Source organism: Ovis aries, chromosome 7 (assembly GCF_016772045.2).
Source record: "Ovis aries strain OAR_USU_Benz2616 breed Rambouillet chromosome 7, ARS-UI_Ramb_v3.0, whole genome shotgun sequence".
Taxonomy (NCBI): Eukaryota; Metazoa; Chordata; class Mammalia; order Artiodactyla; family Bovidae; genus Ovis; species Ovis aries.
In genome coordinates, this window is record NC_056060.1 from 11,581,557 (window position 1) to 11,605,230 (window position 23,674).

The 23,674-nt window shown below is 41.3% G+C and overlaps 2 protein-coding genes across 3 annotated transcripts in view; one reads left to right on the plus strand and one right to left on the minus strand.

Annotated features, from left to right (window-relative positions):
- GPR137C (G protein-coupled receptor 137C) overlaps window positions 1–6,880 on the minus strand; it is a 56,606-nt gene extending 49,726 nt beyond the window's left edge. Inside the window, exon 1 of the mRNA XM_027971494.3 lies at window positions 6,292–6,880. Coding sequence (XP_027827295.1) covers window positions 6,292–6,711 — 420 coding nt within the window. The 5' untranslated portion in view covers window positions 6,712–6,880. The remainder of the gene's footprint in view (window positions 1–6,291) is intronic.
- A 465-nt stretch (window positions 6,881–7,345) lies between these two features.
- Window positions 7,346–23,674, plus strand: part of TXNDC16 (thioredoxin domain containing 16) — a 96,733-nt gene continuing 80,404 nt past the window's right edge. The window contains exons 1-6 of one of the 2 annotated variants that reach the window (XM_012180726.4): window positions 7,346–7,543; window positions 13,318–13,435; window positions 14,453–14,750; window positions 15,924–16,006; window positions 22,594–22,667; window positions 23,474–23,548. In XM_012180726.4, coding sequence (XP_012036116.3) covers window positions 14,510–14,750; window positions 15,924–16,006; window positions 22,594–22,667; window positions 23,474–23,548 — 473 coding nt within the window. In that variant the 5' untranslated portion in view covers window positions 7,346–7,543; window positions 13,318–13,435; window positions 14,453–14,509. The remainder of the gene's footprint in view (window positions 7,544–13,317; window positions 13,436–14,452; window positions 14,751–15,923; window positions 16,007–22,593; window positions 22,668–23,473; window positions 23,549–23,674) is intronic. The other variant, XM_012180728.4, reaches the window with a different exon arrangement.

A 23,674-nucleotide genomic window follows, 5' to 3' on the forward strand; every position in this document is an offset into this window, starting at 1 on the left:
TTTTCCCTCAATTTGTATCTCCTTCACCCAGAGCCATGGCAGAGACAAGCACAAATTCCACCACCAACCTCTGAAAACCTTTCATTCTCCCTAATTCATGTACTTAAGATGTGTATTTCAAGAATTCTAGCCTTTAACTGGAGGGGAGGAGTTCTCGGATTAGACCTCACCACAAGGTATTGCCTCCAATGTCACCTCTTCATACCAATGTGTTGTCACTCCAAGACACTGAAATTCAGGATTTAGGTTAGCAGGAAGCAGCAAGCAACCACCCCCAAAACCCAAGACAAACATCTGTGTGGTACTTTACAATTTCACATTCACTTCTTTTTTTATGGCTTCTTGTCTCTGAAGAACTTCCTCACTTACAAACTCAATCATTCACTGAAAGGGATTAAATGCTCTCTGCAGCATTTTAAGACATTTCTCTGAGTCTTTGTTCTTCCAGATGGCCCTAGTTTCTACTTCTATAAACTAGGAGGTGAGGGTCATAAGCTGAGTAAGAAGGAGGAAGAAAGTTTGCTGAAGAGTGGAAAAGGTTTGAAATGGTGGGAAATGGGAAAGCAAGATAAACAGCGAACACTGAATAATAAGCAGTATAAATGGTATTCATAAAAGTTCATAGGCAGGAGACCACTTGACAAGACTTTATAGCTCATGGGCTATACAGTAGTCTCATTTCTGATACATATTAGACATAAAACCTTGGATAAATCACACTGTTCATACCTACCTATTTCATAGGGATTGTGAAGACATGTGTTGTGAAGTGCTTTGAAAATACTAAATCACATAGAATGTAAGACATTGTAATCATGTCTTTGCCATAGAAATGTATCTCAAACTCTTGCTTTACAGATGCTCTCAAGAAAAATAGAATCTAGTTAACGGATAGAACAGTTTAGTAGATTTGGATAAAAACAGTTTGTAATCACAGTTATGGATAAAAATCTAACACTGAGAAAAGTATAGTTTCCAGTAGATAGTAACTGACTCATGAGGTGAGACTTAATTTGTTTTGCAGGCTTTTCTGTTTAATAGAATTTGTTAAAACCAAATTAGCAAAGCCCTAATTATTATGGGCCATTTGCCATGATATAAAAATAGTTTTGCTAAGTAAAACTCTAATATATTAAAGCAACTTCATCAGTAAGATTTTACCTGTAGTAATCAGAAGTAACTAACTGAACCAAGAAAATCTAAGAGAATCTTAGCATTCATATCACAGGCAATGTTTTAGGCACAAAATATAAAGATCTCAGGAAGTACACAAATAATTTACCTCATATATTCATCCAAATTAACTCTCAAATTTTAGATGGTTAAATATTTTCAAGATTTTGGTCTTTTCAAGATTGTCATCCAAAAATATATTCATTACTGTTCTATGAGTTTAAAATATGATAAAATAATTTCTTATCCTTAGGGAGTTTCTATTTTAGGTGATAAAAGTACTTTTGTGAGAAATCAGACCATTATAACAAAATGAAAGTACCTGTTAAGTTGAACTCCATCATGTTCTCTGACATTCCATCAATATTTGGAAGAATACATCAAATGTCAGGGACAATGACAGCAGCCATGTATGTAAGAGTTAAGATTCTGAATTTAATTTTCCTAGCTGTACCGGCATTGTGATTTAGTAACTGCATTTTATTGTGATTAAGCAACTGGCACTCATGTTATAAAACTGCAAGGAAAACATGTCAATATGGGTCGTGGAGGTGAACTCATTGATTTTGGCATGCATCAACAACACTGCAAAGATACTATCAACTCTCATTTTAAGTCCTTTTACTTGTTCCAATGGTAGGTAGCATGTTTAATCAGATAATTTGTTTTAAAGATTGAACCCTTCTCTGGTACAAGTACAGGAGTGCGAACTTTTCTTTGGTAAAGTACATGTTCTATTAATCATGCTGGAAAAAGTTCAATAGGTGTTTTAAACTTAGTTTATTATTTTTTTCCAACTATTTGTTCCAGGAGATAAGTATATAATTCTAATTATTTCAGAAAGGGCTACCTCCCTTTACCTGAATTCCATTCAAGTATGGTCAAGAAAAGAAAGAGTGGTTTAGGCAATCTTAACTTTTTGAAAACCTATTTTTAGAATAATTACCACAATGTATTCGAAGTAGTAATGGTTGTTTTACAAACCTTATTTTTATACTGCTCTACGGTTCTTTGTAACTAAGTCTTTAAATTACAATTTAATTTTAAACTACTACTGCTGCTGCTGCTGCTGCTAAGTCGCTTCAGTTGTGTCCGACTCTGTGCGACCCCATAGACGGCAGCCCATCAGGCTCCCCCATTCCTGGGATTCTCCAGGCAAGAACACTGGAGTGGGTTGCTATATGTTTTTAATCAGTGAGAAGTGGATACAACAAATACTTTAAAGAAGTCAAAAGTAAAATGAAACTGGCATTTAATACAACAGATTGGGTAATCAAGAAACACAACTATTTAAAACAGGTATGAGTCTTTTGGTTTAAAAAAAAGTCAAATGTTAAGTTTTATATTTGTCACCATGTAGACATTCCACCATTTCCCTACCACTCTGCTGTAATACAAAGAACTCATTGGGAAAGCCTTATTCGTTCAGAGTGATCAATAGTTCTTCCAGTTACTTGGAATTGATATAAAATTGAACTCAAAAACTGGACATGGAACAACAGACTGATTCCAAATTGGGAAAGGAATATTCCGGTGCGGTATACTGTCACCTTGCTTATTGAACTTATATGCAGAGTACATCATGCGAAATGCTGGGCTGGAGAAGCACAAGCTGGAATCCAGATTGCAGGGAGAAATGTCAATAACCTCAGATATGTAGATGACACCACCCTTATGGCAGAAAGTGAAGAACTAAAGAGCCTCTTGGTAAAAATGAAAGTGAAAGAGGAGAGTGAAAAAGTTGGCTTAAAACTCAACATTCAAAAAACGAAGATCATGGCATCTGGTCCGATCATTTCATGGCAAATAGATGAGGAAATGAAACCATGAGAGACTTTATTTTGGGGAGCTCCAAAATCTCTTCTCCAAAATCATTGCAGATGGTGACTGCAGCCATGAAATTCAAAGACACTTGCTCCTTGGAAGAAAAGCTATGACAAACCTAGACAGCATATTAAAAAGCAGAGACATTACTTTACCAACAAACATTGTCTAGTCAAAACTATGGTTTTTCCAGTAGTCATGTATGGATATGAGAGCTGTACTATAAAGAAAGCTGAGCATCGAAGAATTGATGCTTTTGAACTGTGGTGTTGGAGAAGACTCTTGAGAGTCCCTTGGACTGCAAGGAGATCAAAACCATCAATTCTAAAGGAAATCAGTCCTGAATATTCACTGGAAGGACTAAAGCTGAAGCTCTAATACTTTGGCCACCTGATGCGAAGAGCTGACTCATTGGAAAAGACCCTGATGCTGGGAAAGATTGAAGGAGGAGGAGAAGGGGACAACAGAAGATGAAATGGTTGGTTAGCATCACTGACTCATGGACATGAGTCTGAGTAAGCTCTGGGAGTTGGTGATGGACAGGGAAGCCTGGTGTGCTGCAGTCCACGGGGTCTCAAAGAGTCAGACACAACTGAGTGACTGAACTGAACTGTTTTAAATACAGATTCCTTTGTATTTTTTCTATTGAATATGGAAATGATTTCTGGTTAAAAATGTCTCTTTTTAAATAGGTAAAAATATGTTCTTTTAAGTGTAGTTATGTGTCTTAAAATCGTTTTATAAAAAGACAAGGATAGACAAACAACTTACACTCTTTCTAGGAGACATTCCAAAAGGAAAAAAAAACTAGCCCAGCTTCTTTCCAAATTATGTTTTCTAGGATAATAGAACCTTATTGTTTTTTAAAAAGTACATGACACAAACAAGATATCCATTTAATAGGAAGACTTTTAGACATTTAAATATCTTCCTCACTAGCTTGGAATAACAGCAATCAAAAGTCTGAAAATCCAATCTGGATATTCTGTAGTTTACGCTGTAGAAGTATACTTTCAGAATTTCAAGCTTAAATATAGATGCTTTTTCCCTATTGTGATAATGTTTAGTCAATTTGTATTTACCTTAGGGTGAGAGGTATGACTGGGAGAAGGCACAAGGGGACCTCCTGCTGCTGCTGCTAAGTTGCTTCAGTCATGTCCAACTCTGTGCGACCCCATAGACGGCAGCCCACCAGGCTCCCCTGTCCCTGGGATTCTCCAGGCAAGAACACTGGAGTGGGTTGCCATTTCCTTCTCCAATGCATGAAAGTGAAAAGCGAAAGTGAAGTCACTCAGTCGTGCCCGACTCTTAGTGACCCCATGGACTGCAGCCCACCAGGCTCCTTCGTCCATGGGATTTTCCAGCCAAGAGTAATGGAGTGGGGTGCCATTGCCTTCTCCAAGGGGACCTCCGGGGCACTGAAAATGATGCATATCTTAATCTGGGTGGTGGTAACAAGAGTGTATGCATATATAAAATTTCACCTACCTGTATATGTAAGCTTTATGTACTTTATGGTATATGTTATATTTCAAGAAAAAGTAAAAGGGTGTTTAGCTACTTATGAAATGCCCAACTGTTTTACAATGCCTCATTAATATGACTTTGTTAGTCAAAATGGTATAGGAAAAAACAAATTATCTGATATGCATGGCTTAAGGACTGCTAATCATGCTCAGGCAAACTATATCTGAAGCTAGAGCAAAGTTTTAGTGATGAGATGTGCTGGTAGTGTATCAGAAATTGCCAGGGAGAATACAGTGTATCAGCTTAACTATAAAGGACTGAAGTACTGTAACAGTTTAAGCAACAACCAGAAGATCAGAACACCTGCAAATAAATGATGTGACTATGGCATGTTTATTTGACTTATTTACCCATGCTTTTTATTTCTGCTTACTGTTTGGGTTTTTGTCACTGTATTGCTTGGACTTCCAAATGATTGGGAATTCTGTTACATATTCTTAACTGTTGTTTTTAGTGTGGTAAAAAGCTGAATTTATGATTGTGCTTTTAAAATTATGCATTCAACTTCATAGCTATTACTGGAGAAGAGTTGGTTTACGCAGGAAATACAAATACACAATCTGCCTCAAATGTTTTTTACTTTTGCTCAGAACCATGTTAATTCTCATCACCTCCAAAAGCCTTTGAGAGGATTAGCTGCATAGACCAATATTGTTCTATATTAGTCAGTATTAAGCATATGATGTCACCTTGTTTCCTCCCCTCCTTAAGCTTTTTTTTTTTTTTTTTGCAGGGGGGGGGGGGGGGGAGTGGGGTGGTTTTTTGTTGTTGGTGGTTTTTTTTTTTTTGGTAATTCTCAAAATTCCGTGGCTTAAATACCACTAGCTGGCACACATGATTGATAAATTTACACTCTCAAACCTGTTTGAAATGGGTCAAATACCTAAGCGCTGCAGAACAATGCAAACCAACCAGCAATTCCTCATAAAAGAGAAAGGGGGTGTGATTAGGTGCCAGCTATTAAGCAAGTTATTGCAAAAACAGTTTGGTGGTTTGTTTCTGCAATAGGCGCAGGTTAAACTAGTATTTTCTCTTAATTAGCTGGAAAAAATAAAAAAGACTAGGCTTTAGGAGGTAGAATAAATAGTCGAGGCATGAAGCCACTGGGGCAAACACACTCGGGGCTTTACGGAGGTCTTTATACTGACCCTCGGGATTGGTTACTGATTATTAACCCTGCCGGGGAACTATCGAACGGAATCTGTGTGAGGCTTATCGAGCCCCGGGTAAGGAGATGCAGGAGGGAATATAAGCTTCTAATAAAAGAAACGCAGTAACAATAGCAGAGGAACAGCTCTGCCTGGTGACGTAATGGCTGGCAGCAGTCCAGCTTCAGCAGAGCTGCTGCTACCTCAGCATCCAACCTCTCTCAACAGAGTCCAGCTTAGGCAGAGCTACCCCGGCTGCTACTTCTTGCGATGCCACTTTGTCGGTGACACCGACACCTTCGCTTACAAGGGCCAGAACGCCAGACAAAGGCTGGTCCTGCTGTTTCAAGTTGTCTGAACACACACTCTCACTCACCACCCGCCCCCCCCACCCCCAACTCCCCAAACCCCTCAGTAGTCGAATCAATCGGCTGCTTAAGTTTAGGGCCAGAAACCTGGCGCACACTCCAGGCGTGCCTCAGTTTCCCTGGACTGCTCTCGGATCCGCTTCTCCCGGTCCGCACCCCACCCCCTCAACCCGCCACTGATCCTCTGCCCGAGTGAAACGCGGCGGCCCCACTCTCCCGCCCGGCCCCGCGTGCCGGTCCTCCCGCCTTACCTCCGCCAGGTAGAGGTTGAGGAGACAGAGCGTGGAGAACTGGAGACAGGAGGGGAAGCAGTAGAGCAGCCAGTGGGGGAAGAAGTGCAGGTGAGCGGGCGGCCGGAGCAGGGGCAAGGAGCCGCTGAGCGAGAAGGCGGCGGAGAAGAGGGTGGTCCTGAGCGCTGCCCACAGGAGACAGAGGAAGAGACAGAGGCTCTGGTAACTCAGCCGCCGCTCGCGGTACAGGAGCAGCCGCCACAGCTGCAGGTAGGCAAAGGCGAAGAGCGCGGCGTAGAGCAGGGCGTGCAGGATGCTCAGCGCCAACTGCACCGAGCCAGGCACCGCGGCGCCTGAGGCGGCAGCGACCGCGTCTCCGCCGCCCCCGCCGGGCGTCGAGGGCTCGCGGCCGGCCGCCGGACCCGGCACGGACACCCTCATGAGGGGGCTGGGGGGCGGGCGAAAGAGCGCGGGAAGGAAGGGGCCGGACTCGGAGCCGCCGTCGAGGGGGAGAAGGATGTCCCTCTGACCCCCCACCCACCCCAACCTCCAACCCCAGGAAGCGCCGTGACAGGACCCAGAGCCCCGCGGAGAGCAGCCGCGGCTCCTCGGACCCCGCCTCCTCTCCCCGGCCCCCCACCCCCGAGGGTCTCGGCTCCTCCTGCTCCGGCTCGGCTCGGTAGATGCAAAAAACAACTCTCCGCTGGAGACAATCAGCTGAGAAACCCGAGCATTTGAGGCGCTCGCTCCGCACCTTGGGCTCCAGCCGATTGGCCCAGGAGGGCACGCCCCCTGGGCGCCGCGCTCGGAAGACCACAGGCCATAGGACCCGTCGCTCAGGGACCCCACGATCTCATTGGGCATTCGCTTTCCCCGCCTGCTCCCTCCCCTTCACTCCCCAACACGCTGCCGATTGGCCCATCTACTGCACGGCCTACTCGCGCTGGCGGGCGGACTAGACGTCGCCTGTCACCGGGGTGGCTCTTGCCCGCCCCCTGCGCTTCCCATTGGCTGGAGAGGCCGCACAGAAGGCCCACGAGGACAGGGAGGAGCCTCGTGGGTTGTTTTTTTGCTCAGGCGTCCGACTCAGATGAGCGGTGCAGGCTGCTGCTGCGGAGGCGGGAGGACAGTGAGCTCTCAGGTAGGGGGAGCGGTTCGCGGTTACTGGGCAGGCAGAGCACGGCCCCGCCTTCTGGCTCTCATCCTTCACGTGGAGGGAACTGTCGGTCCGCAGTCCAGATCCCAGCCGGCAAGTCTTGTCCTCAGGTCTCGGGTACGTAGGTGGCAGCGCGGGTCCTGGAGACTAGGGCTATGGTATCTGCAAGCAGGGATGCTTGCCGGCATTCGGACCTGGTGGGTCTACCTCAGCAATGACCGCACCACCCGGCTGTGGAGTTTGGCTTAAATAGGGCCTCACCTGGATGCTTCTGTTTTGTTTTCTTCTTTTTCCCTAGCGTGAGCGCCTATAAAAAGTGAGCCCTTTGTGGGGAGGAATGAGGCGAAGGCTGAACGGAAGGTCTAAGTAAGAGACCTTTCCCTCCCTCAGGACAAGTTCCAGAAGAGAGTGGAATGGGATATGGGAAGGGAGTGGAAAGAGAATGGGATGGGTATGGAAGCTGTCTCTGAGTAGGGAGAAAGTGGGCGTTTAAAACTTAGAATTTGGAAAGATACTGTGAGCGTTAAGTTAGGCAAAACGAGACAATCAGAATTTTAAGTATATGATGGATGTCTGGAGAGGAAAAGGGTAATAGTCTGTGCTTTTAAAATTCCAGATGTATTCCTTCAAAGACCGGACCTGTGTGTGGGTGGATGGTTGAGCTGTATCTAGGGCTCAGAGATAAGGAAACAAATGCTGTATTATATTACTTAATGCTGTAAATAAGTGAGGAGTAAATAGATCTTCCCACATACAGTGGACTGACATATTTGTTGACTTGGGGGGGAGGAGAGTTGTTTGGTAACAAAATGAGCAAAGTAGTGCAAAATGATGAGAGAATCATTTGTGTTCCCCTTAGAATGGGTTATTTAAGTATCCCTGTGAAAGACACTGCTACATTTATTTGTGTAGCTAAGAGTCAGCCTTTCCTAACTCACCATCCTAAGAAGTGTGTTGCTGCCTTCTTTCCTAGCTAAAAGATTCACAGGGAAAGTAAAAGTCTCCAGATTGTGGGACAGCAGTTCAGCCAGGCACCACATGTTGGTGTGTTCTGAGTTCTGTATAGGGTGTGCCGACAAACTGATGGATGTTGAGGTCTGGTACTGTTCTGTGAAGATCCCTCAGATGAAACACTCAGCTGAGCAGGTTGTGCGGTGCAGCCAGCCTACAGGAGGGCAAACTTGGAGTGAGAAGTTCACAGGCCTAATCCAACATCAGTGCTCTACAGAAGGATCTTTGTTTGTTTGTTTGCAGCATAAGGCATTTGCCTCATGTATTCATAGAGAATGTGGTTAGGCCAGTACACTGATTTGAAAGGGTTCAGAGAGCTCCTCGCCCCAGTGACTTAATTGATTGCAGTTATGTGCTTTTGGAGAAGGAAATGGCAACCCACTCCAGTGTTCTCGCCTGGAGAATCCCAGGGATGGCGGAGCCTGGTGGGCTGCCGTCTATGGGGTCGCACACGACTGAGGTGACTTAGCAGCAGCAGCAGCAGCAATGTGCTTAAGCACATCAATTAAGCATGGATTCAGAGTTATGTGCTTTTAGGCACTTGCCAAAATCAGGAAAGCCACTTATTTTCTGGCATATTTTATTTTTGTATGTTTTATAATCAATGAATCAGGTCATGAATAGATTTTCTCCATGAAGGGGTTTTTCTTTTTTCCCGAAATTCTCTACTCAAAGTGAGAGTAAACCACACATGGGCTTTCCAGGGGGCTCAGTGGTAGAGAGTCCGCCTGCCAATGCTATAGAAACAGGAGACACAGGTTCGATCCCTGAGTCAGGAAGATCCCCTGGAGAAGGGAATGGCAACCCACTCCAATATTCTTGCCTAGAGAATTCCTTGGATAGAGCAGCCTGGCAGGCTGCAGTCCATGGGGTTGCAAAGAGTTGGACACAACTGAGCACACACACACACATACTCGTTTCACATCTTTGCTTGTGAGTTGTTGTTTTTTGTTTGTTTTTTTTTTTTTTAATTTCAGTGTCATAGGAAATCAGGATAGTCACCTTTTTCTCCTTCCTTTTTGGGGCCATGTATATGGGGAGGTGTAGATAGAAGATTTGCCTCACTCCCTCGGGGAAGCTCTTTAAGTGGAGATGTGTTGATCCTTTTATTGCCTCCTTTGGGTCATTAATGATAAACTGTGAGATTTATCATTTATGAGATCTATTCAGCATTTTATTGGAGGCTGGTTCAGTGAACAGGTTCTGTTCTCCAATAGCAGTGTTAAACTGTAAGTAAGCTAATTTTCGACAGGATGTTCTTACAGGAACTTTGCAAGTATTATATGCCCCATTTGTTGCAGAATATGAAGTGTGGCTTTTCCCAGAGAATGATGCCTGCAGATCTTTGTTTAATGTTTAAAGTTGCTGATTTCCTCTTTCTCAAAAGGGGAAACTGTTAGTTTTATGTTTAACGATAAGGGGAATTTAGGCCTTTACAGAAGAAACTAACCAAGGGTCTTCTAGAAAAGCTTGTGCCTGGAAAACCTAAAATTTGAAATGTGTCCCTGATGTACAATGCTTGAATATTGTTGTTTCGGGAGAGGAGATTAACACAGTGGTCTTTGTAAGGAGAACTGTTTGCCAAGTGTTATATATGGGACCCAGTTCCCAGATGAGATTGCTTCAACTGAAAAGGGCCATCAGCTGCTCCATCTGCACAGAAGGGCAAATCCTGTCTACACCTCTCACTAGCAGGAGGATCAGTGTTTTTTGCTCCTGAGGTACTTCCTCCTCCTTTCTCAGAATTCTGGTGCTGAGCAAAACAGACTTCTCTTGTCATTAACATTTTATTTACAAGCTTTAGCCCTTTTTGTACTTAAACTTCATGCATCCTTTCTTACAGTGTTTGTCATCCTCTTGTATTTGTCCTTGGTTAAATGTCACATACTTTTTCCCAACTTTTAAATGACCGTGCATGCATACTTGTTTATAGTGTAGGGATGAGGCAGAAGTTACATCTTACATACTAACTGATTATTCAGCCAAGAGCATCATATTGAAGAACTGAGGGCTCTTTCCAGATCCAAAGGCTAAGAGTCTGCACTTAGTGGGGAGGTGTCTGTGTGTAGTATTGGCAAATATTTGCGCATGAGTTCATTTTCTTTTCATATTGGCACTGGTTGTGGTAACAGTCAGTTGCATTTTAGAGTCATCTTCCCTTTTAAAATCTTCCTAACTTGAAATTGGGTCAACTTCTTGTGAATTCTTTGAAATATATTCCTTTAAGATCTAGGATATGTTTTTATGTTCAAGTCACTCTCTTCTTAGCTGTTACTAAAACAAATAGGGCTAGGCTGGGTTACAGTGTAATAACAACCCTAAATCTTTAAAAGTTTAAAGCAAGATGTTTAACACTAGTAGGCTGGGAGCCTTGTCCCATGTTGCCCTCTTCCTGAGACTTGGTTTAACAGTTTGAGTATTTTCAATCATTGTGACAGAGACAAAGTGTATCATGACACATACACACTGACTTTTAAAAGCTTTTGGAAGTTACATATGATAGTTTGCACATCTCATTGGCCAAATCAAGTCATGGCCATATGTTAACTCGAGGAAGTGGAGAAGTAGAATTTTAACACATGTAGAGACCTAGAAACATTTGGACACTCTACCATTTCTGTGAGTAGACATTCTCCTTCCTATATGTACTTCAAAGAATCCACCTGCCAATACAGGAGACGTGGGTTCAATCCCTGGGTCAGGAAGATTCCCTGGAGAAGGAAATGGCAACCTACTCTCCTACTCTTCCTACTTTCCTAGGAAGTCCCATGGATAGAGGAGCCTGGCAGGCTACAGTCTGTGGGGTCCCAAAGAGTCAGGCACGACTTAGTGACTAAACAACAACTATATTCTTCTTCCTGTATGTACTTCATCCTTGGCTCTTCCCTGTGGAGATAACCCCTAACTCCCATTCAGTCACTGTGTCATGCTCAAAGTCTGGGATCTCTGAGTAATGCTTAGTAGCCATGATCTCTGGACTTCATAAGTTATCTGTTTCCCTTACACTGTTGAATTCATAGAGTAGTTGTAGGGACATGTAACTACAATACGTGTTCTTATTAATAATATTTGAAGAGGAGAAGAATGGAAGACATAAACCAGACACTGAACTGTAGCGTTTTTGGAACCTTGCTGGACAGATGTTGCTAGGGCTCAAAGTATAAGAAAAATGAAATAAAAAAAGCATATCAAATGACTAGTTAATGTTTGACTAGCCCACAGATTTACTTTGTGAAATTGCTATAAAAGCTGCTAAACATTTATAGTCAATTTCTGTGTTTTTCTCATTATTGTAGACCAGTGCTGCTGCTGCCGCCGCTAAGTTGCTTCAGTTGTGTCCGACTCTGTGCGACCCCATAGACGGCAGCCCACCAGGCTCCCCCGTCCCTGGGATTCTCCAGGCAAGAACACTGGAGTGGGTTACCATTTCCTTCTCCAGTGCATGAAAGTGAAAAGTGAAAGTGAAGTTGCTCAGTCGTGTCTGACTCTTAGCGACCCCATGGATTGCAGCCTACCAGGCTCCTATGTCCATGGGATTCTCTAGGCAAGAGTACTGGAGTGGGGTGCCATTGTCTTCTCCTGTAGACCAGTGACAGTTAATATTCTAGCACATGCCCAAGAGCATAGTTCTTTATGGTCCTTGGCTTTGGCTTGCAAGAGATCCTTTGATTTTTATCATCTTTGGCCACATCTGAAGTTGGACTTTGGAGAATATGGCTTTCTTTCTGTGGCTGAGCAGTTTTGTCAGTGTGTTTCCTGACCCTGCAAAGGTGGGGACTTAGGAATTGTTTTAAGTTTTGAACAGCTAGACTTTTAGATGGTGGTGCTTCTTTGAGTACCTTTCTTTTATTTCCTCGTTAAACGTAATCAACAGCAACTATCACATACTACTCATCTTCTGTCTTCCAGCCTCTTCTCTTAGGGCCATAAATAAGTTCTTTAGCCACATGAACCTAACTACATGCTCATAAATTCATTAGGTACTTCTCACTTCCAAATTATTGTAGCGACAGTTATATCAAATGTTTTGTTATTCCTTAACACGAATCATTTGTTGAGGTCATGTCTCTGTGTTTCCTCGAAGAGAAAGAGTTTCCATGAGTAGTCTCAGAACAGTTTCCTGCTGCTTGGCCCCTGAGCCTATCTATGTGTGGGGTTCTTGTTAAGGCAGCACCTCACTTGTGATTTATATACTGGTGAAGATAAACTAGATTATGCTGCAGTAATCCACCCCCTCCTGCCACACCAATCTCAGTGGTTTAAGACAACAAACCTATGTTATTTCTTCCTCTGTCATGTATTCATTGCATACCACCTGGGGGTTCTCTGGGCTGCACCCCATCTGGGACCTATGCTGACAAACAGCCACCATCTGAGTGTTTTCAGTGACTGTGACAGAAGAAAAAAGAGCCAGGCACATTGCACAGTAGCTGTTAAACTGTTGCGTGAGACAACCTTATGTGCTTATAGTGTTGAAAAAGCAAGGTATATGGGGTTTTAGTTTATCAGCTTTATTGTAAATTGAGAACTAAATTGTTTCTCATTACCCCTGAAATGTTAAATTGAAGAGTAAATGGTCTTCATGACCACTGAAATGATAAATGTCTAATTTAGTATGATTTTTTTCCCTAAATTTTTCATTCTTTAATCTCTTCATTCTTTACTGAAAAGTTCCACTCCTATCCTTATGAGTAATTCTTGCTACTTTTTTTTTCCTGTCTCCTGTTTTGACATAGTGATCTTTTGCTTAAAAGATAAGGAATCTATTAGAAATTAAAATTAAAATTCTCACCTATACCTGTTGGTGTATCTTAACTTTCTAAAAGTATGATGTTTAATATAAAAACTAATTTCCCCAAACTATGTTCTTTTAAATGTAGATAAAATATATCAGCAGTAGAAAAGCTTCCCGAAAGAAGAAATTGTTCAAAAGAAATTTGAAAGTAGCAAAAGTATAAGAAAAGAGAACTGACAGTGGACACAGAGAACAGCATGGGAGTAAGTACAGCATGAAAGAAAATAAGAAGATGATATATAGACTAAATCTGTGTTCAGAAGATAGAACTGAATTAAAATATGAGTTGAAGGACCTACTTGCTTTTCTAAACTGTTTAAATCCATCAAAAGTTACTAAATGTATATTTGGAAGGAATGTTCTTAAATAGTTTCAGTAGATATCCTCTAGGGTAGGTGACCCCAACCTTTTTGGTGCCAGGGACCAGTTTCGTGGAAAACAAGTTTTCCATGTTATGGGGGTGGGGAGCAGGAAGGGTGGTTTCAAGATGATTCAAATGTATTACATTTATTATGCACTTTATTTCTATAATTATTATATCAGCTCCACCTCAGATCATCAGGCATTAGATCCCAGAGATTGTGGACCCCTATTCTAGAGGATTTAAAGTAAAAAGAATGTAGACATATATTTTGGATCTCATTTTCATGTCAGTGGTTTTAATTGGTATTTGAGTATTAATTGTAAATCCACTCTAGGTAGAGAATGATTAAATGCCCTGTTTAAAAAAAATGGATTGAGTAATGTTTGAGAATTAATTTTAGAATCCTTAGAAATGACGGCTTAACACACACCAGTAAGTGGGGCTTCCCTGATGGTTCAGTGGTAAAAATCCACCTGCAATGCAGGAGATGCAGGAGGCTCAGATTTGATCCCTGAAGTTGGGAAGATCCCCTGGAGGAGGAAATGGCACCCCACTCCAGTATTCTTGCCTGAAAAATCCCATGGATAGAGGAGCCTAGTAGACTGTACAGTTCAAAGGTTCACAAAGAGTCAGACACAACTGAGCGCACACACACACCAGTAAATAGCTATGAAACATAATATACTTAGTATTGTGTTTTCCAGACATCTTTGATATCTTTTGTATCAAAAATTAATAGTATTATCAAATCAATGTCATTATATATCATCCCCTCTCATATTTGTACTAGGAGGAAATAGTAAAGTATTAGCAAAATCAAACCTGAGATGAATTTCTTATATTATTCTTTTTACAGATTTTACTTCATTCATTCATTTAACAAATTCCTGGGGCACAACTTTGCCGAATACCTATGCTTACCAGGTATTGTCCTGGGCAACAGAACACAGCAGTGAAAAAAATAGATTCTCCTGTCTGTATACAGCCTCAGCTGATGACGTCTTCCAGGTTCAGTGTGTTTAGAGCTGGCATCTCTTTTGTCATGATGTGCATTTTTTATACATCAGCAGTAGACTCTCCAGAGCTGAGTCCTCAGACATTCTTCAGTACATTGCAACCAGGAAAAGCCACCTTAGTTTATTTTTGTCAAGCTGGTAAGTATTTTTTATATTTTAATATGATTTTTGTGATGTTTCTATTGGTGGTTAATCGTTATGCTCAGAGAGAACTTATTGTCAGGATTAATAAAATGTGCTTTAAAGCTGCTAGTGTGATATGCCTACCTAGGTTTGAATCCTGACTTTGCTTCTTCGCCTGTTGTGTGACCTGGGTCAAGTCACTTAATCTCTCTGTGTGTCTTTTTTGTCATCCATAATGAGGAAGTTGTGTGTGTTTTATAAATTTGTCATGACGATTAAGTGACTTAGTTCATGTCCCTAATCCATAGCAAATACTAGGTGAGAATTAGCTATGAGTAATATCATTTCATTGTCATTTCTAAAAGTAAACATTTTGATATTTTTAGCATGTAAATATTTTTAAAGTGTTTTAAAACTTTAAATAGAGTAATACTGATGCTTAATACTCTGCTTTAACCGTACTGTTAATTATACTGAATTAATTAATACAGCTATTGAACATAACTGATCATTGTCACGGTTCTATTAAAATTTCTCGTGCCTTAAAAAATACTATTCTTGGAATTAGTAAGTGAATTCACATATTTGTTGGCTCCCTTATAGGGCTTCTCTAGTGGCTTAGAAGGTAAAGAGTTTGCCTCCAATGCAGGAGACCTGGGTTCAAACCCTGGGTTGGGAAGATCTCTTGGCAACCCACGCCAGTATTCTTACCTAGAGAATTCCATGGACAGAGGAGCCTGACGGGCTACAGTCCATAGGGTCACAAAGAGTCAGGCACGACTGAGTGACTAACACTTTATTATACTTAGGGTTTGGAAATGGTATGTTAAAATCATTTTGAAATTTTTGTACATGTGTGTTGTGTATAGTATTAAACTTGGAAAAATAATGACAACTGTTCCATTTAAATTAAACATTTATTTGTCCAGTTTATGTTTAGAAAGCTTTTAAGGTCACAAAATGAAAATATTTCATGATAAAAATATTAGAAATAAGAATAATGAGGCAATAGGAAATAGGGTACAAAACTATGTAATTGGGTTTGTTTAGTTACTTATTTGTTGTTGCATATAATTGAGCAAACTAATATATTTCTTTTGCAGTTTGCAGCTTTTGGCTTTAATTTTAAAAATTCATTTTTCCTAAGGGGCAAGTCATAAAACATTCATAAAACATTTCTTATTTTAGAGTCTCCAAGAACTTCTATGTTTCTTGAAGAACTGAATGAGGCTGCTAAACCTCTCCAGGACTATGGAATTTCAGTAGCAAAGGTAAAAACATATTTATGTTAATAAATTATTAGTGACAAACATTTTACAGCTGTGTGACCAAAGAGTGAGTATCTAAAAATAATATGTTGTTTCACATTTTTTTCAAACTGGAAAAATATTTTTTCTATCTTTTTTTCATAAGAATAAGCAGAAGTATAGATGGTTCCAAATTATTGTACAAATTAGTGCAAATACAGAGGGAAAAGCTATTTAAAATTCTTAGAGCTTTATTTTGTAAAGCATTCTATTGGAGCTATAGTGTCATTTTTTCAGTCTTGTATATAGGCTCTTTTTATTTTGCCTAAGAAATATATCATAATAGATATTCATAACTATTAAAACATTTGTATTAGCACAAACTGAGGTATCAAAATTGAAGTAATTGAAGTGTGTGTTTTTGTTTTTTGTTTCATATTGTATCTTTATAATTGCTTCTGTTGTGGTTGTCATATTTATTTTTAGAAAAATGTTAAGACAACCTAATTTGAAATTACATATTTAATTTCTCAAAAAGTGTTCAAACTTGCTGTGGAGTATTATGGAAAATTTCCAGATGCTTCATGGTTTAAACGGCTTCATGAGCCTTTCATTTAGTTTAAACTTAGGATTTGTACCTCAGAAAGTGGAATGATTAATTACCCAATGATTATTAAATTCCTTCAGATCAGTGTCTCCCTGACTTTCTGTGTACGTTTATTCTTTACTAGTTCATTAACCTTCCTTCTTTGAGAGATGGCTACTGTCTCTCTTGATCCCTGCAGCTTGAGTTCCCAGGGCAGGAAACACAGAAAACTTAACTGACTGTGACTTTTGAAGGGAAACTCTTCACTCTCACCACAGAACACTTCTGACACCAAATGTGTCTGTTTTCCACACCAAGCAGGTCTGACACCAACAACCCAGCGTTAGCACAGACCCCTCAGGGGAGGGGTACAGTCCTGTGAGATGGCTCTCACTTCAGATGCCAGTCACAGGGAGTGAAAGATCCCCAGGTTTCCTACGACTTCTGTAGAACTTGGCTACAGATGGGGGTTCTCACAACCCCATCCTCAGGGTCCATAATTGGCTACAGTGACTCACAGAACTTGGGGAAAGACTTTCCTTAACTGTTACTGGCTTCTTATAAAGGAAATCTCGGGAACGGCCAGGAAGAAATACATGGGCAAGATCTGGAAGAGTCTCAAGTGCAGGAGCTGGGAAGCGGGGCTGAAAGTTACCACTCTCTAACCTTGCCTTTTGCTGGCAACCAGCACCCTTCCTGAAGCTATCTAGGGGCCCCAACTGCCAGTCATTTCATTTGCATACAGACAGACACTCTTATCACTACCAGAGATTCCAGGGGTTTTAGAAACTCTTATATTTGGGGTTAAAGGACCAAATATTAGAACAAAAGATACTCCTACCACTCCATCATTCAGGAAATTACAGGGTTTTAGGTGCTTCCCTAGAGGCTCAGTCAGTAAAGAATATGCCTACAATGTGGGAGACCCCTGCAATGCGGGAGACCGCTGCAGTGCAGGAGGGTTTGATCCCTGGGTCAAGAACATCCCCTGGAGGAGGAAACAGCAGTCCACACCAGTATTTTTGCCTGGAAATCCCATGGATAGAGGAGCCTGGTGGGATACAGTCTCTGGGGTTGCAAGCGTCAGACATGACTTAGCAACTGAACCACCATAACCACCACCAGGAGCTCTGTGTCAGGAACGAGGGGTAGAGACCAAATATATATTTCTTATTATATCATAGTTATATTCTTTGGAGAAGGAAATGGCAACCCACTGCAGTATTCTTGCCTGAAAAATCCTGTGGACAGAGGAGCCCGATGGGCTATAGTCCAAAGATCACAAAGAATTGGACACAGCTAAGCGACAAAGCATGCATGTATATACCTTAAAAAAAAAAAAAAAATCTTTTTTTTTTTTTTTTAAATGTCAGTTTTCTTTGTATACAGGTCTCAGGGTCTCGATTAACTGTGAACCAGTTTATTCTCTAGAATGGTAATGGCACTCAAGCTTTGAACAAAAATTGAGATTTAGAAACAAAATACTGGGTATGACACTCCAAAGGGATAATCATACTGTTTATCTAGCAGTCAGTAAACTAATGACTAGTAACTATGTGTCTGCTAACTGGAGTAGAATATGAAGGTTCATGCCTAAAGATCACCTTTATGAACTAACAGTTCATAAAGCTTTTATAGTTGAGGACTTTAAGTTGTGTGGAAAGGAAACTGTGGTGAAAGAGATAGACCTAGACCTCGAGTACCTAGCTCAGTCCCTGGTACATAGTAGATACTCAGTATTGTTTATGAGATTGAAACGAGCTCACTATTATTTAGTCTCTTATTGGATTGTAGACTTAAAAAATATTCACAACCTAAAAGTTGAGAGTTATGTTTTCTTAGGAGGGACTTTTTAGGACTTAAAACCCAGGAGCCAGCATCTCAAGTAACCCTGAGAGAAGAGCTCTGAGGAGTTGACAGGGACAACCAGATTTTGTAGGAGTTTTGTCAAAAAGGGCAGGTAGTTTGAATGTCAAAATTGATTGCTGTTAATTAAAGGAAAGTCAGATATCTCAAGTTAAGGAATTTAGCGCTTTTGTGTGTATGAGAATATGCAAGAGTCTGAGCTCACTGAAATCATTCCTTTGATATGTACCTCAGCTATCTGGTGCCAGTATCCTATATTTTCACATCCTGAGTTTTCTCAGGGCCCACCTTCGGTGGTGGCTGCCATCACTGATGACCGTGACATCCTTTGTTTACTGATACGGCAGGAAATATTCCATTTCTCAAGATAGGAAAATGACTGAGATCTTTTTCTTTGGAGAGTAGATATCCAAAAGACATTCACAGACTTTTTTTTCTTTTCTTTTCTGGCTACATTGCACACCTTTGGGAATCATAGCTCCCTGACCAAGGATTGAATCTGGGCCCTTGGCAGTGAAAGCTTGGAGTCCTAACCACTGTACTGCCAGAGAATTCCTGCAGACCATTTTAATAACTGGCAGAACTTGGTCACTATAAGAGGTACAAATAAAATGCTGTAGAGGTTTAAAAGAAAGAAGTCTTACATGATTATCGAAGTGGACGTCATATTATGGTATTGGGAAAGACGTCACAAAAAGTAGCATTTTGAGATTGTCTTCAAAAGTTAAGATTTCTTTAGGCAGATGTAGATGAAGAAAACACTAAATTACAAATGGATAAATGTTCCAGTTAAGAAAACGATTGTCAGGCTGGGAACAATAACCAAACCCAATTGTAAGATATTTAGAAATGCATCTTCAAGGCTTTAGAAACTCTCAAAGTAAATAAAGGACAAAAACTATATCATGCAAATAATAACCAAAAGAAAGCTGGTGTGACTATATTACTTTATCAGTGTAGATTTAAAAGCAAAAAACCTTTAGGTCATCTTTTTTCTATCATAACCAATCCATTAATAAGTTCTTCAGGTTCTACTTCCCTGGAAGCTCAACTGGTAAAGAATCCGCCTCCAATGAAGGAGACCCCGGTTCAATTCCTGGTTCAGGAAGATCTGCTGGACAAGGGATAGGATATCCACTCCCATATTCTTAGGCTTCCCTTGTGGCTCAGCTGGTAAAGAATCTGCCTGCAATACGAGAGACCTGGGTTCAATCCCTGGGTTGGGAAGATCCCCTGGAGAAGGGAAAGGCTGCCCACTCCAGTATTCTGACCGGGAGAATTCCATGGACTGTACAGTCATAGGGTTGCAAACAGTCGGACACGACTGAGCGACCTTCATTTTCACTCAGGTTCTACTATCAAAACCATGCAAACCTGACCACTTCCGGTATCTTCATTTCCAGTATCTTGTCCAAACATCCTCACTTCTCCTCTGGGAAACCACAACAGCTGCCTATTTGGCCTTTCTCCTTTCACTTTTGTCTCACCAAACCCTTCTCCACATGTAAGCAAAAGTATCAGATCTCAGAAAGTCTTCCCATTACAGTTGTGTTAAAATCGAAACTCCTCTTTGGATACTGACTTCCTTTTATCTCACTTTCTGTTCCTCCCCCTTCCTCAGTTTATTCCTGACACTTGCTAGTTGTCTTTTTGTTACTTGAACCTGCTAGATGTGTATTTCCATAAGGCCTTTGCAGTTATTTCCCCCTCATCTCTTCCACATATTTATATATTTGCATCCATCACTCCATTACTTCACTTCTTTGTTCACGTGTTACATCCTCAGAGAATCCTTCTTTGATGAAGGTAAGCCTTCTTTAGGTCATACACTATCCCCATAGTAAGTTTTTTTTTTCCTTCGTAGTACTTAACATTACATATTATTTAGTTTTTAAATGGTCTATCTCTGCTTTTAGAATATGAGTTCTAAAGAGAAAGATTTTAATTTGGAATGTAACTGTGCTCCCAATGAAGAGAATAGTGACTGACATATGATAGGGGTTCAAATGTGTTTTGAGTGAATGAAGGCACAAATCTGTTATCATAACATCAACCATCCGCTATGCTCTGACTTAAAAAAAATTTGTTTTTAATTACAGTAAAGTTCTTGGCTTTTGGATATGACTATACTCTGACTTTTAATTCTGGTTCTCTATTCCTCATATCTTTTCTGGGTATCAGTTCTCTTTTAGTAGCTGTTTGAAAAATAAAACAAATGTAGCTTTTCCACTTGTCACTGTGCTTCCTCAAACTCCATTAAAGTTAACCTGAAAACAAAACCAAAAACAACCAAAGAACCCAGTAAAAAAAAATGCGAATTTAACAGAATCCGAAACCAAATACTAACTGTTCCTCCAACCTTAGTTTTGGTAAGTTATGTTGCGGGCAACCCACTTGCCCTGTCTGACAGCCTCTTCATTCTCTCTCTTTCCTTCCCCTCTGTGTCCCATGGTGCATATTATATGCTCAGTCTTCTTAGTTTTACTTTCTGTATTTGTGAAAAGTCTCTTGAATCTCTTCTGTCCTTTTCTGCTTTACTTCAGGACCCCATCATCCTTGACCTGTGAAAGTGAAAGTGTTAGTCACTCAGTGGTGTCCCACTCCTTGCAACCCTATGGACTATAGCCCGCCAGGCTCCTCTGTCCATGGGATTCTCCAGACATGAATACTGGAGTGGGTTGCCATGCCTCCTCTAGGGGATCTTCCTGACCCAGGGATCCAACCTAGTCTCCCACATTGCAGGTGAATTCTTTACGCTCTGAGTCACCAGGGAAGCCCTTCTTGACCTGTGGTGGTAGTGGTGGTTTAGTCGCTAAGTCGTATCTGACTCTTGCAACCCCATGGGCTGTAGCCTGCTAGGCTCCTCTGTGGAATTCTCCAGGCAAGAATACTGGATGGGTTGCCATTTCCTTCTCCAGAGGATCTTCCTGACCCAGGAATGGAACCCAGGTCTCCTGCATTGCAGGCAGATTCTTTACCGACTGAGCTACGAGGGAAGCTTTGACCTGTACCGATGTGATATTCTGTCAACTGGCTTCCTTGCCTTTGTGCTCTCATGCCTTCCATTTCATCTGCATGTTGCTGCCAGGATCGTCCTCTTGCTTTTCACATAGAGTCTTCACTGTAAACTATCAAGAGTGTTGTGGCTGCTCTAAAATCATCAGGGACTCATTCTTTGCACCATCCTTAGCAAGGGTTTCTCCTTTAAGGATGCTTTATGGCCCGTGATGACCGCTGGTGCCTACCTGTCTTGTTAGGTTTTTTTCTTTGTCAGCAAGGAGTGGGAAGAGCATGAGTGTCAGTCAACCTCCTTTAAGACCCTTCTGCTAAGTTGCTTCAGTCGTGTCTGACTCTGTGCAGCCCCATAGACGGCAGCCCACCAGGCTCCACCATCCCTGGGATTCTCCAGGCAAGAATACTGGGGTGGGTTGCCATTTCCTTCTCCAGTGCATGAAAGAGAAAAGTGAAAGTGAAGTCGCTCAGTCGTGTCTGACTCTTAGCGACCCCATGGACTGCAGCCTACCAGGCTCCTCCGTCCATGGATTTTCCAGGCAAGAGTACTGGAGTGGGGTACCATTGCCTTCTCCGAAGACCCTCCTGGGAATGCCAAACCTGTGACTTCTCCTAACATTATATAGCTATCCTTAGCTTTTGGGGGTGTCTGGAAAAGTCTTTTAATGGGGGCACTTGCTATTAGTGACATTCTGTTAGTGAAGCAAAAAGAGTGAGATGGATTTGTGGTGGGGAACCAGCAGTATCTGTCATACGTGTGTTCCAGCTACTGAGATGCTTCTGTGGTTCCAACTTACCATTCACTTCTCTGTTTCCTGGCTTTTGCCCATGATTTTTTTGTCTTGCCTTTATTGTTTCCTTCCTTTTGTAAGTCATTGCCTCCCACTTCCTTCATAAGATTGAATTGAATTGTGTATGATTAAATATAACTCTTTGGTATAGAAACTTTTCTCCGGGTTTCTTTCTCTGGGTTCCCTCAAGCGGTTGAATAAGTGAGCAGTTACAGCATATAAACCAGAAAAAAAGTAAAATAAGAGATGTGATCTGGAGATACACTGCACTATTATTTAACTTTCCTTTGTGTTTCCCTAACCAAGAAACTGCCATTTGCTCTACACTCTTAAGCGTTAAATATAATCTTTTAAAGGTTAATTGTGTCACAGAAGAAACATCGAAATACTGTGGAAGTGAAAAGGATTTGATGAAAGCATATTTATTCAGGTAAACTAGTTTTTTTTTCCCACTGGGATGGATAAATATAAAGCTATACCTCTAAAATATTCAAGTATACAAAATGTCACAAAGCCAGAAGGAAGCTCTGTGTAGTGGGGATCATATGAAGCTTAGCAAAAAAGTCTAAGTAATAAATTTGTTACTTCCACGTTGGCTTCCTAATCTATAGATTGAGGAGAATGATACTTAACTGTCAGGGGTGTTTTGGATATTATATGAGAATCTTATGTAAGCTTTGATTGCAAATGCCTGGTAAGCAAGCACTTAGGATATGTAATGTTCTATGTAGATATGTCAGGTTAGGTGTGAAATAAATGCCTTACTACTTTATTTTTGAGGGGTCTACAGATTTCCAGGTTATAGATTTCTCCACACTGGGGTCTGCTAATCTGAGTCAGCAAACTCTTGGGATTTGGCCTAGGAAGTAGGGACAGGTCCTTTCTCCTCCAGGACCTGCTGCTAAGGACCCTTCTTTGTCTCTTCTGCTTGTCTCCTTCCCAGCCCATTTGGGGACATCTGTGTATGCTGTGAGACAGGGAGGCTGGGAGGAAGCCTTGTTGGGACTCAGGTTTTTTCCCAGTCTTTTTGCCAACCACAGAGCCTAAGCTTTTCAAAGTGACCCTGTCTATGAGGTGTGTATAGTAAGTATTTGAGTGTGTGTTATGACCAGTGCTCTGGTAGGTGCATCGGATAGTGGATAAGACACAGGTTCTAACATCAAAGAACTTCCAGTCCATGTGTTAGAGCCACAAGTGAATTGCATGCTAAGGAAATCTTTCTGTAATGCTTTACAGGGGCAACATACCACTGAGAGAATTCCCAACGGATACCTTGTTTGACGTGGATGCTATCGTTGCTCATGTTCTCTTGTAAGTTCAGGGGGCACTTGTTCACTTACTCATTTGTTATTTATCTATTGATTTCATTTTAGACAATTGCAATCCATTGTAATACTTTAGGGCCTTAACATTATATTTGTAAGCATCAGTTTTATA